General features: G+C 44.2%; 1 protein-coding gene across 2 annotated transcripts in view; it reads left to right on the top strand.

Annotated features, from left to right (window-relative positions):
• The window catches only part of PRKCB (protein kinase C beta), a 235,831-nt gene extending 224,576 nt beyond the window's left edge, over nt 1-11,255 (top strand). Inside the window, exon 17 of one of the 2 annotated variants that reach the window (XM_065412808.1) lies at nt 11,103-11,255. In XM_065412808.1, coding sequence (XP_065268880.1) covers nt 11,103-11,255 — 153 coding nt within the window. Of the gene's footprint in view, nt 1-3,528; nt 4,163-11,102 lie in introns of those variants that run through there. The other variant, XM_065412807.1, reaches the window with a different exon arrangement.
• Nucleotides 11,256-13,791: the final 2,536 nt, after the last annotated feature.

Here is a 13,791-nt window from a genome sequence, read left to right as displayed (position 1 = left end):
CTGCACTTTGGATTGCTTAATATCTTTGTAACTCACATAACTTCTTTGTCAGCCTTGATCTTGAAAGACTCGGGCATTTTTATGGATAATACTGTGTTGTTCAAAGACCAGCTTCTAACTGCTGCTAAACTAAGGTCTGGTCTACACTTAAAAATTAGATCGATCTGGCTATCTTGCTCAGGGCTATGAAAAATGTCACGCCCTGAGTACCGTAGTTAGGTTGACTTAACCCAGGGTGCGGATGTGGCTAGGTCAATGGAAGAATTCTTCTGTTGGCCTAGTTTCCGCCTCTCAAAGAGGAGGATTAACTACCTGGACAGAAAAATCCCTTCCTTCTATGTAGGAAGGATCTACACCATTGTTGTACTGCTGCAGAGGCTATAGTAGACGTGGCCTCAGCTTTTTAAGAACCTTCCCTCTTGTTTTGCCACTGACTGACCCCTCTTTTACATAGTGAAAATGAAGTGACTTGTCCCACTGAAGTGCTAAAAGGTTACCACGTCTGGTCGAAATACAGAACTGGGAGTGATGCTAGCCATATATTTCATGGAGGCGTGGTCACTGTGATGGAGGGGGCAAGGTGTATTTGCCTTTCACCTGGCTAGAATACCATGGGGAAAAGAGACAGGAAAAATCTTGTGAGGTGTCTGAACACATTTGGGCCCTGATTCAGAAAATCACTTAAGCACATGATTGCAATCTCTAAGTATCTGTACTGGGGAAGAACTTTTCTGATCATGGACAGCTGTTTAATCTAGCAGAAGAAGGCGTAATGAAATCCATTGGGTGGAAGCTGAAGATGGACAAAGTCAGGCGAGAAATAAGGTGTAAACTTTTACATTGAAGGTAATTAACCATTGAAAAAAACTTACCTAGGGCTATGGTGAGTTCTCCATCACTTGAAGCCTTTACATCAGGACTGGCTGTCTTTCTAAAAAAAAAAGTGCTCTAGTTCAAACCTAAATTATGGGCTTCATGCAGAAATGGGTGGGTGAAGTTCTGTGGCCGTGTTTGTGAAGGAGATCAGATTAGATAATTGTAATGGTCCGTTCTGGTTTTAAAATCTATGAATCAGATGCTTCAGTGCTTTGCTGAATAGGATGAGCTTAAACTCATGTTTAAGTTTAAGCAGGAGCTTAAGTGATTGGCTGAACTGAGACATTGATCTGCACAATGGGAAAGGGATACGTTATGGCTGAAGAATACATTCTGAAGCTGAGCAAACAGGCTTTGCGTGGCTGTGGCTAGCATTTAACTTCCTCTTATGTGGCTAGCATTTAACATTATTCAGTGAACTGTCCAATGGTTTTAGGAATAATTATGGCTTACCTGGTGGCTGTTAGAACATAAAATATGCCAAAGGGGCTGCGTATTAGCGAGCGGGCTGATGTTAGCATTGTCTTTTTTTTTTTTAACCTCATTGGTGAACAAAAGTGGAGAATTTTGAACAGTTCACAGGTATTGTCTTTACTGTTTAATATTTTTAGACCCGTTACGTTTATTAAAAATGCAAATCTGTTTTCTCAGCAAAGGATAGTTCATTTGGGGAAGTCCCAGCATGTAAAGCATATGTGCTCTTTTGAGATGTGTATTAGGGAGAAGAGATAAGGAGGCAGATAGGTCCTGGCTCCTACACCTCTAGTGCCAGAGGGAATAGAGCCAGGAGTGTCGTATTGAGTGGTAAGAAATACAGCTTGCTAACCGTTAAAGTAAAGCCATTAATTCCAGTTCATATAGGATGTGATATGCATGTGGTAGGTATAGTCAAGCAGTTTGTAACTGTGTCACTTCCTAATAATAGACCAATGATAAGTCTTATGAGCTTCTGTTATAACCTAGTACCCATTTAACAGTTCTCTGTAGCAGTATCCAAGGTTACAGGAGTTCTTTACATACTTTATTTTACATTCAAAGTGAAGTGAAGCATTTGACAGGTTTCTCTCACTCCCGTCCCAAACCAACCCTTTGTTCCATACAGAAAATGTAAAGCCCCGATGGTTGAATTCTCAGCTGTCAGCTGACATCAAATGAGGTTCTGGCCCCTAGAATTACTATTTAGAGGATCATCATGCTGGCTATTTTATAGTGTCACCTCAGTGAACCTATCAGAAAGGCATAGCAGTGGCGCATTTCTGCGCAAGATGAGAAACCTGGAACCTCTTGGGTTCTAATCCTGGCTCTGACACTGTATCCCTTGTGGCCTTGGATAGGTCTCTTATCCTCTCTGACTCCGTTTCTCCATTTGTGAAATGGAGAGTATCCTTATCTCTCTGCCTCATGCACCACGGGGAGCAGGGGGATTAAGGAGAATGTAGAGCGTTTGGAAGAGGACCCGTCCTGTGGAAACACCAAGGAGTACTTAACAAATGCAAACTTTTTAAAGGAAAGTGAAGGTGAAGCTGTGTGTAGCTCAGTGTATGGTGGGTTGGGACCACTAGACCAAGCCTCCCTAGGATGCCTGCTCATGTGACAACGCCCAAGAGCTGTTTGTTGTCCTGGAGAAAGGAGGAGCCTACGCACCCCAGGGTGGGGAGTGGTTGCACTTCTCTCAAGGTGACCCTTCCCCACTTTCCTAGAGGAGGCCTGAAATACTTTTAGAAGCTACCTCTTTTGGCAGCTGTATTATAAATGGGACCTTCTCCCCATCCCTCCAGATCAATTCAACTGAGCGGTTTCCCTGTGGGTCATAAGGCAGCACACCTTTCCCTCATGCTATGCATTTTCCAAAGCAGTTCTCTCTAAGAGATGCCCACTTGCAGTACCTGCACCGTTTCCCAGACCGCGATGCCGGAGCGAGCGGTGCAGTGTGGGACGCAAGGACTGTTACGCCAGGGATCTCTTTGCATGCAGTGCTGACACGGGTTAGTTTTGCTGGAAGAAAGTCTAATCCAAGTGGCATTTGGCATGTGTGTGGGAGCATGAGGTGTCTGACAGGTGTGCTGGGGTGGGGGTGGGGGGACGACACTGTAAATCTCTCCAGTGGCACAATGGCCTTGTCTGTGCTAGGCATTCAGCCCGTAGGGGTTACCTAGTGTGAGATCTGCAGAAGCTGAGGTGTCGCTGCTTAAACGTGGACAAGTGGAACTATCTCAACTGTTGGTTCATGACAAAACCGTCTAGTTCCCAGGCGATGGAGGGGAAGGGTGAGGTGTGTATTGGTAGAACACTGGTGCTCTTTGATAACGGAAGCTGCCTAGAGCTTAGCGGCACAGCTCAAACAGGTACAGTATGACTGCATGCGACTGGGAAAAGCTCAGCAAGTAATTGCACTGCCATCTCATTCCGCTCCTGCAATTACTAGCCATGCTACAGCCTGATAGTTTATCAGGCTCTGGCTACTCCATGAGAAAACATAGCCTTGCAATTAACAAAACTCATAAGTATTTTGCATCTTCTTTTCTTTTCTCTCATTTTCCTCATTGAAATAATCTGCTCTGCAAGGTGTGAATGGGAGGGGATTGCTGCAGACCGCATCCAGTTTGTTTTGTTTTCTCCACCCACCACAAGTTCTTTTTTCCCCTCTCATAGTGTGGACGGAATGCGGAAAACTTCGACCGATTTTTCACTCGCCATCCACCCGTCTTAACTCCACCTGACCAGGAAGTCATCAGGAACATTGACCAATCAGAATTTGAAGGATTTTCCTTTGTTAACTCTGAATTTTTAAAACCTGAAGTCAAGAGCTAAGTAGCTGTGTAGATCTCATTCCTGCATCTTTATCACCCAGTCCCAACAGCTGTTGTGGTGACATTCTTCATTGCAAAAGTTGCATTCATGGTTTTTCTTTTGTAACGATACTAGAGTGACCATGTTTCAAAGCCAGAAGTGTCTTCACATAATTTGGGACCTCTCTGTATGACAACTGTTGTGTGAAAAGTACTGCAATTTAATTATGTTTTAATCAAATTTTACTCCTAGCTAATGATATCAGTACATTGACCGACAGATCATTAAATGGGGTGTCTAACAGCTCTCCAATTACAGGCCATGACAATTGGGAGAAATCTAAATATTTGCCTTGCTTTCCTGTTCTTTCACTTATCTAGCCCTTTAATGTAATCACATGAAAATAGCTGCTGTCATTTCAGTCTGTTAGTGGCAAAGCAAGTGGTGTTCATTAAAACTTTACCTGGGAATTAAGTGTGGAACACTGAACTTTGCAGGCTTCTAATTAATTCTGAGTCTTTTACACCCCCCCACCCCCCCAAAAGCAAATAGTTTGTCAAGAGATTGGACATGGGACTTCTTGTCTGACATGCAACCCTGAGTCCTTGTTTATTTAAAAACACTGCAAAATCTCTTGCCCTTTTTTAAAAATTTTTCATCAGACACAGCACTCCCTGATAGCTGTAATAAATAACTGGGGAAACCAAATCTATTGCTCACACAGATTTCTCCTGATTGTGCAGTTTCTTAGTAGCTTTTTTTTATTAAAAGAAAGTGCATCATCCAGCTATAAAAGGAAAGTTTGAAAGAACCCTTGTAAATGCTTTCAAATCTATGGTCACCCTAGTAAACACCATACATGACATGGTTTTTACATTATTTCATATCAAACCTTTTTTTCCTTTGGGTTTTTTTCAAATGCCAAAATGATTAATTCAGTTTGTTACATGCGGTTTAAATGTGTCAAAAATGGTATTAATGAAAATGAGCTGATATTTAAAGTCTAGCAGTATTGTGAAATCTGATGAAGCCTGTAAAGAATTTTGTTTTCACTAATATTCCTACCTTAAAGAATGTTGCTGGATATTTAAATAGTCTAAGTTTGTGTTCTTAGAATCCAAAAAAAGGAAGGGGGAAAAAAAAGCTTCAGGAAAGATGTTTCTCATGAAACAATGACAATCGTATCACTTCCTTTTGTACCATTCTGCCAGATGTTTGTGGGCTGTCACTTTGAATCAAGCTGCTTTGAGCTGTAATGTGCCAATCTTTTTCCAATACTGATTATAAAATAAAAAATAAGAAACAACGTCAAAAAAACCCCTGCATTTATTTGTGAATGATGAATTTCAACACAGTCCTGCACTCTGAGATGCCAGAAACCATGAGACTGAGTCTCAGTCGGGATGGAGTGGCTTTGGGAATCGGAATGTTACATGCACATCATCTCTGATTGCTGACCGTGTTTGAGTCCAACCCGGGATACCCCCAAGTTTCCAGGTCTGCTCTAAGGCCACAGCAGGCAGTAGCCCACATCACAATACCGGCTCCTCCACCCACAGTGTCACTGCCCAGGGTGTGGCCATAGGTCTGAGCTGAATTACCCCTTTCACTCCTGTAGAGTGTGTGTCCTTCAAGACAATGCATGAAGCTATCAACTGGCATCCTTCGGTGGCACCACCACCAATCTCTGCGGTATGTATAAAACAGTGCCCCTCCTCCCACCCCTCATTAGAAATTCACAATCAGACCAATAGTCCATCCAGCCCAGTGTCCTGTCTTCTGACAGTGGCCAATGCCAGGTACCCCAGAGGGGATGAACAGAACAGGGAATCATCAAGTGATCCATCCCCTGTCATTCATTCCCAGCTTCTGGCAAAGAGAGGCTAGGGACACCATCCCTGCCCATCCTGACTAATAGCTATTGATGGACCTATCCTTCATGAACTTATCTAGTTCCTTTTTGCACCCTGTTATAGTCTTGGCCTTCACAACATCCTCTGGCAAAGAGTTCCACAGGTCGACTGTGCGTTGTGTGAAGAAAAACTTCCTTTTGTTTGTTTTAAACCTGCTGCCTATTAATTTCGTTTGGTGACCCCTTGTTCTTATGAGAAGGAGTAAGATCCAAGATCTCAACTGCTGATTGAAGAGGGGGCTTTCTTGTTCTGAAATCCAGGTAAAATTCATTCTTTCTCTAGTGAGAGCTCAAGAAACCCCCATCGTCCTTGACACCCTCTGGGTTAGCTCTTTAAATGTCTTTAACAGTAAGTAATGATTACAGGATGAGGCTTTGAAGCTTCCAGAAATTTTAAGCGAAACTATCTCTATCAGACAGTGCATGGTGAGCCGGTGACTCATTACTGCATGTGTGTACTCTCAAGGGAGCCGTTGTTCAAAGCAATTGGTAGGTTTTTAGCTAGAGAGAGATCACAGGCATCTGCTAATCTCATTCTCCCAAATGCATACAAAATTCCTTTGCTTCCTCTGGAATTCTGCTTCTGCTGCATTATAGGAGCCTTTGAGCTCTGTAGGATTATTCTCAGGGTGCCAAATAAAGTACCAAACGCAGCAGGGGCTACCTGCTAGCCCCCATCCTCTGTTCCAGCCCACATCACAGGAGATGCTGCTCAGTGTGGAACTCTTCCAGGCTATAAGAAAGGGGCATGGACAGGCACTGGAAATGACTGCTGAAGAAATTGTGACTGCCCCTCTAATATTAAGGGAGACACAGCTGGGGGAGTGATTTTCTTTTAGGAGGAAGTTGCCCACATATAAACAGGCCTCTGTGCAAGACTCTGCATGTGGAATGCACGGTCCCAGCAGCAGCGGAGTACAGAAACAGCCTGAGCATTAGAAATTCACATTTGAATACATGCGGGAGGCTAAACAGGCCCCTCCTTCACCAGAATTCAGAGTGAAGCTGGACAGATTTGCATCCGACAGCTCCCGCTTCACCCTTGAGATGTACAGCGTCTCCTACACACAATCAGAAATGCAAAAAACCTGCCACCCAGCACATCTCCCAGAGGTCGAGGCAGGATTCGGTCCCCCTTGGTCTGGCTAGCCAAGTTTTACGCATCCCTGCCCTCCCTTAGCCAGGTGATTCCACAGCCTTCTGCATCCCACTGTCAGGGAGCTTTTCCCGAGACAGCCTCAATTTCCCTTTCCTAATTCATGCCAGTACCTCCCACTTGTACCCCCCTGTATCCCTTTCCCTGCTCCCTCCACAAACAAGTAACTTCCTTCCTCGGCAGAGGCCTAACTAGCATGTGCGTGCGTGCGCACGCACATCTTTAGAGAGAAATTCACAGTGAGAAGAAAGAAGTTATAATAGTTTTGCTCATCACTAAAGCAGAAACCACTTTGCTGCTCTCACCAGCTGGGGATTCTCTCTATGGATTTCTCTCCCAAGCCAGCGGAAAAGTGCAAGGGGTGAAGGGGAAGCTGCTGTAAAATATCCTAGCTGGTGAGATCCGTACAGGAGAGACGGCTCCAAAGGGATGGAGACAGTCATGCTCCAGCTTTATCAGCAGTTCTCTGCTATCAATCAACCAACGTTCCTGACCCCTTGAATGGGCACTTGCGGCGGATTTTTCGCCTACGCATGCCATTGTTTCACTTTACAGATATCCCTCCATGCTGTGCTTTTGTAGCCTGGGAAGGGCCCCTGTGCGTCTTTCCATAAGGCCTTTTGGAACCTGTCAGTAAACTCGCTGCTCCCAGCCCTTCCCTCTGCACGTGGAGATCTAAGTCAGCAGAGCTGTGCCAGTCTGGGCAGTTACTAGAGTTGCCAATTTTGATAGGACGTATTCCTGGATTAATCTTTAATTCCTGGAGACTCCAGGACAACCCTGGAGGGTTGGCATCCCTAGCAGTTACCCCCATTGGACCCTTTCGCCTTCCCAGTTTCCCCGACGAGGAGTGCAGGGTCTGGCCCCTTGGGCCACCCGTCACTCGTCAAGCGGATGTGGAGCCCGGCTCATCAGCGCGAGAGGAACAGGGTCCTTCTGGCCATGCCCTGGGGTGGGTAACACCCCGCTCGGCTCCCAGGTGCATTCACATCTCCTCTTTGTCAGACAGAATCCCTGCATCTCAAACTGGCCCCTTCTGCTCCGTCTCCCCCCCACCCCATTATCCATGCCTTGCCCTGCACCCCCTCCTCACCTTTCCTGGGCAGGGGTGGGAGTGAGGTGAGGGGGGAAGCAATTACCCCCCCCCCCCCTGCTTCTCTCAGCTGCCAGCTGACCAAAGGCAAATGTTAGCGAGCCAGACTTGGGGGGGGGGGCAGACACAGGTCGGTGAGACAGGGCATCTGGTCACTTCAAGGGTGGGGGAAGGCTGGGGGCATCTGCTTGCTTTGAGTGGCAACCAAGCACGCGGTCACTGTCTTCTCCCTGTGAGCCCTGATCTTTTGCTTCCATTTCAGCTTCTCTCTCCAACTTCCCCCACCCGCAAGCCCCACTGGCCTCTTAGTCCATGCCACATTTGCCCCTTGTGTCCCCTCCCTCCTCTTTGGGGCTTTTAACCTCCTCTCGTTCTCCCCCACGCCTTTTTGAGGGCGGAGGCTGCTGTCTCCCCTTGAAACGGTCTAGGCCTCCCTGGGGCAACCCAGCTCCAGGGAGCAGCATCTTGTACAGAGCCTGGTCAGTTGGAGGGAATGCCCCATGGACGGGCTGGTCTCTTCTGGCCATCCGTCTGCTGCGCCCTTGGTGACATCAGGCGCTGAGCACTTCCTTGTCACAGGCTGAGGTGACCAACAGAACCTCCTCCTAAGCCAGCCACATCACGGTCGCCGGCATTGTCGGCGATTAATATCCTAGGAGAAAACGGTACCTTCCCAATAAGGGACTAGCTGGATGTGTCCGTGACGACCTGAAGTAAAAGAGCCGGCTGAGTTCAGGCACAGGGCCGACTGAGGGGCAGGCGTTTTCCACAACACCCTGGCCCCCACCCACTCTGACCGGAGCGATTGCTCTGAGCTGACTCACGTGCAAGTGGCTGGTGAGTGTGATTGTGATGTGGCGCTCCTGTCCTAAGCAGCAGCAAGAGGCTTCCTCTGGAAACGCAGCACACCGTGTGTCGGGGCCGCTGCTCTCTGAGAAGGGATTGTGGGGGCGGACTGCTGTCTGGTTCACATGCTGGCCAGGGGCCTCCTTTAGACTTCATAGCCTCTGAGCCCAGCAGAACTAAAGCGTGTTGCCAAGATGCAATATAAAGCCTTCCTGATACTTCATCAGTAAAGACAATCTGAAGGTGAATGGCCATGCCTGGCTGAGAGCGGAGACTTCAGGGTACTGCCAGGTCAGTGCATTTGCATTCAGGCCAGGTAGCTGTTGGAGCATGAGGTATTCAATCTCAAAGTGACACGGCTTCTCCAATGTGTGAATGAGGTTCTGCTTCCCTAGCCGTGGAATTGCAGCCCCGAAGGAGTATTGTGCAAAGCAATGGCTACCCCTTTGACACTAGCTGACAGGATAATAAACCAGAGCTGCAAAAAAGGCGGTGCGCTCGAACGGAGAGCATGGGCACCGCAGACGTCTATTAAAACAGGGAGACCCCGTCTAAAATGGGACCTTGGAAGGCCAGTTCTCGGCTTTCAAAAATACAAAGTGACCGACAGGATCCACAAGACGCACAGTTACCTGCAATGACACCTGCCTCCACCCAGAGCCCTCTGGGTGCTGCTAAACTAACTCTCACAGTCTAGCACAGCAGGGAAGGGAGTCCATTGAATTTGGGAGGAACGAAGGGTATGTCTCTCTCCAGCAGTGCCTCCCAAGCTCCAATATGCATCGCCAGGGCTCCTGCCACTTCAGATCTAGCTTGTATCCCAGCCCCCGCACTCTTCACTGCAATGGGTCTATGCTGGGCCCCCCTTCCACTGTGCAGGCTCCTGCTCCTATGGGAGCTTGCAGCCACCCCGGGCTGAGGTTTGCAGTAGCCCAGTGTCTGTCTGAAGGGGAGGTAGTGCACACTGGGTAACACACACATCCCCGCGTCAACTGATATGATGGCCTGGGACAGCAAGAAATCAGGGCCCTGAACTAAAGTTGGAGCTTACTGGTAGGATCTAGCACTTACTGATCCTCTTTGCTTGGACACCATGTGATGAGCACCTTACCAACACCCGGGTGAGCTCGGTGAATGATTAAATGCCCCCATTCCCTTAATCACATATTTTTATACTGATGAAAAGTGCTATGTAAGACCTAGATATTATTACTCTGTTGCATGGAATAGCTGTGGTAGGTCACCTGTCTGCATCCTGTTTCAGTCATCACATAGAATTCTCGTAGGTTTCCTCAGCATTGGAACTATACTGTTATTTACATACTGCAACATCTGCCATCTTTAGTAACAATACAAGTTCGCCTCTGGATATTTCTTTACTGATGAGGTATTTCTGGTGCTTCTATTGTGTTTTTGCTGCTACTGGGTTCATACACCAGCCAAGCTTTTTTTAATGCATTACAGCCAGCATGTATCTTAGTTTACACAGGCAAGATCCATGTCATAAATGAGTATTAAAAACTGCATAGCTCTTTTTGTTTAATGAATTGGGTCTTGCATGCTAATAGAATGTCAGCCTAACTGAGACAATAATTCTTTTTGCTTTAGTCTAACTGTACAGTCTATATTTCTGTGATGATCTGGATTTAGAAAAGGTTGCATCTATGTCATTTTATTTTTACACCAGGTTTTTGGACCCACTGTATATTTTATATGTGACCCTGGAGAAAATCACATACTCATCTCAAATTAAATAGATAAAACAATGTGGAAATCAAGATGATACAGCAGCTCAACTACAAATGTCAGACTACTAACAGAAAAAAAAGGGGGGGAAATTATCTGCTACCACCAAACTTTTATGGCTGATTAGTTTTGTGTGTATGCTGAAATCATAGTAAATTGCTTAATTCCAATATTGGGGCTTGTTGCTTTCTCCGGGACACTCTTACTGTAGATAACGAATCCGTGTTTCCAGTGAAAGTTTTGCATGTTGAGAAACTGTTTTGTTAGTTTTCTTTTTTAAAGCTGCCGGATTGGTGGGTGAGGGGAGAATTTTCCATTTGAATGCCATGTCCCTTCTGTACCGTACTGTGCTGTCATCATGTCACTGTATAACTTTTGTTGGGTATTTTGAAGTTAGATAAATGCTTTCCTGTTTTTGCACACTGTACCCAATTGCATTTATGTGTATAAAGGCTACTGCTGAGTATTTGAATGTAGTGTACCTAATCTAACGTGTAATTTTCTTAAAAACCCAAACAATTTCAGAATATATGTATACATACCATGTACAAATCCTAAAGAATGGGCAGCATCGATCACTCTGAACACGCATACGGTATTACAGACATCCACCTTGCTGGGATTTCTCTTGTATTTTTCTCTTCCTTTTGATTGTGTTTAATTTTGTGCTTTCCATTTGACAGAAAGACAAACGAGACACTTCCAACTTCGACAAAGAGTTCACCAGGCAGCCTGTGGAACTCACACCTACTGACAAACTCTTCATCATGAACTTGGATCAGACTGAGTTTGCTGGATTCTCCTATACTAATCCAGAATTTGTCATTAATGTTTAGACAAGATGCAAATGCCACCTCCTGTTCTTGCAATCCAAACCTTCAGATCGCCTTGTAAATATCAACACTAGTCTTCCGGGATTAACGGTGCATACATATATACATACCCTCATTCGAAATGTGGACATAACTTATTTTAGGAGGCCTTTATATGTATGTGTCACTTGCTAGCGTGATTCCTACATCTGGAAATATTTAGTTTGTGAGGTAACAGCAAGAGGTAATACTTCTAAACACTACCAATAATGGTAACCAATAGAATTTTTAAACAGGTCTGAATATTGTCTCTAAATACCAAATTGCTACAGTCTTTGTAATTTTTAAAATCAGATACTGAGATTCTGGTAAACTTTTAATTATTCAAAAATTGTTTCCTTGGAATGCTAAGCATGGTTGTTATTTTAAACTGTTGTGCTGCAGCTTGCAATGACTGTGAAGTTGTCTTAGAAGCACCTTTTGTTCAAGAATTGAAAGTTAAATCTGATCAGTGTGAAGAAGTCTGCGTATAGACATATTTATATTTTAAATGCATTGTATATACAGTCAAACTGGCTCAGTGAAGCTGTCTTCCTCTTTAGCCTACTGTAAAAGTGTGCGTTTCAATACAATAATCATTTTTGTTCCTATTACTCAGGCATAACACTACAAAATTAATTTCATTCCCGTTCTAGGAAATCAGAACACATGTTTTTTCTAAGTAAAAGGTGGGATTTTTTTTAAACATCTGGAACAGTTTGCAGTTTTGATATACTATGACAACACTCATAAATCTTTCTCTTGTTTTTTTCACAGACACTGTTGAAAGTTAATAGCTCTGTAAAGGATATTAATATTCTACCAAAACACACACATTTGCAAGCTCAGTTTACAGTTTAGCAACTGAAAATATGCCCATTAGGAGAGGGCGCTATTGAGGGCTATTTCTAAAGGTAACTTTTTTATAGTATACACCCTTTGCTATTATCTAGATGTGCAATGTAATTAATTTTCCATATGCCCTGGTTTAATTTGGAGTAAAACTAAGTTCGGTTTTCAAGGGTTTTATTTAGTAACCCAGGACCATATGTATCATTTTAGAATTTCTAAATTTTACAAAAATATTCCAGCTGATATTTTTAATAAACAATTTCAAGATGCATGTAGCAAGGTGCCATATGGAAGAGCAAAGCCAGACAAGGTCAACTGCTAGTCCTTCAGCTGGCTAGCTATTCTTTCTCTTTATTTAGGCACAAATTCAAGAATTAAGTGTGTACATTTGGAAACACTGATTGTTATTCTTGTCTCGCTGTATGTGAGTTGGGTTGGTTTCCAATAATTTTTTGTTTTTAAACAATACCAATTTTAATTCATGAATATAGTGAAAAGTAGAGGTGGGGATCTTATGAGTTATATGGAATCCTATAGAGAAAATAGTGGTTTGTAGGTCTTTTATAAACCTCAAACTTTGCCTTTTGAATATTTTTTTAAAAAGGATTTAAGGGGAAAAAACTGCTAAACACTAGGAACAAATGTTTTTAGCTCATCCATGGGCCATGAAAAGTGTCCAAACAACCCTAGATTTACTCTGTTCCATTCCTGAATTTAATGGAGGCCAGACCTGCTGCTTCTTTGGAGCATGGTGTATTCTTGGTCTCCGTGAGCAATGAATGAGCTGTATTTGAGGAAGCAAAATTAAAAAAAAAAAAATTAAAACTGCAAATTGTGCCAGATCAGTTAGGAGGTACACGGGGAACTTTGCATCATGCCACGACCGGGGAAGATGTGGTTTGAATTTATGATGAGAGTTTTCATAACTCCAGCATATATTGCAGAAGATTGCCTTAGTTTCTTCTGCAGATCACAGCTGACTTTTTTGAAGCAAGTGTGTTACTGTAACTGTCAAATATATTGCTACAAAGTTAGTATTACTTAAATGGTGAATGTTTGTTTTTTAATTTGTCTCTCTTGTATTTTAAAATTTTAATACCCTGCCCCATCCTAGCTGATCATGGAATATCGTGATTTACCTTACGGCAAGGAAGGTACCATGGTAACTTTACCATATGCAATTTTTTACATGCAGCCTAGAGAAGGGGCTTTTGTTTTAGACATTTCTGTATGTTTGAGTGACAATTCTGCATGGAGTGAGATTTGCTTAAAAGCTAAAGAACACAGTTACCTTCTACCACAAGAACTTCCTAAGTCCCCCATCCTACAAACAGTTACACATGGGCTTAACTGTGCTCATGGGAGTAGTCTGGGATTGCGCACACATGTAAAGCTAAGCACATGGTATCGGTGTCCGCAAGACCAGCACCTAAGGTCCCAGTCCTCAACCCCCTTAGGCAAGGCCTGATCCAGAGTCCAATGAAGTCAATGCATAAAGCTACTCATCCGCTTTGCAGTCTGCAGGACCAGGCCTTTGAGTTTGTTCACCCAGGCACTGCCTGTCCTGCTACTGCCCAAATATTTTTTTCAAGGTTTGTTTTCAGACTGTTTTATGGACACGTGTGAAATGGAAAAATCTGCCCAGCAGCTGACACTAAGATTTGTAAGG

The sequence above is a fragment of the Emys orbicularis genome, chromosome 10 (genome assembly GCF_028017835.1).
Source record: "Emys orbicularis isolate rEmyOrb1 chromosome 10, rEmyOrb1.hap1, whole genome shotgun sequence".
In the NCBI taxonomy this organism is placed as follows: Eukaryota; Metazoa; Chordata; order Testudines; family Emydidae; genus Emys; species Emys orbicularis.
The sequence above is the reverse complement of the archived record's forward strand: the minus strand, read 5'-3'. Positions and strand labels throughout refer to the sequence as shown.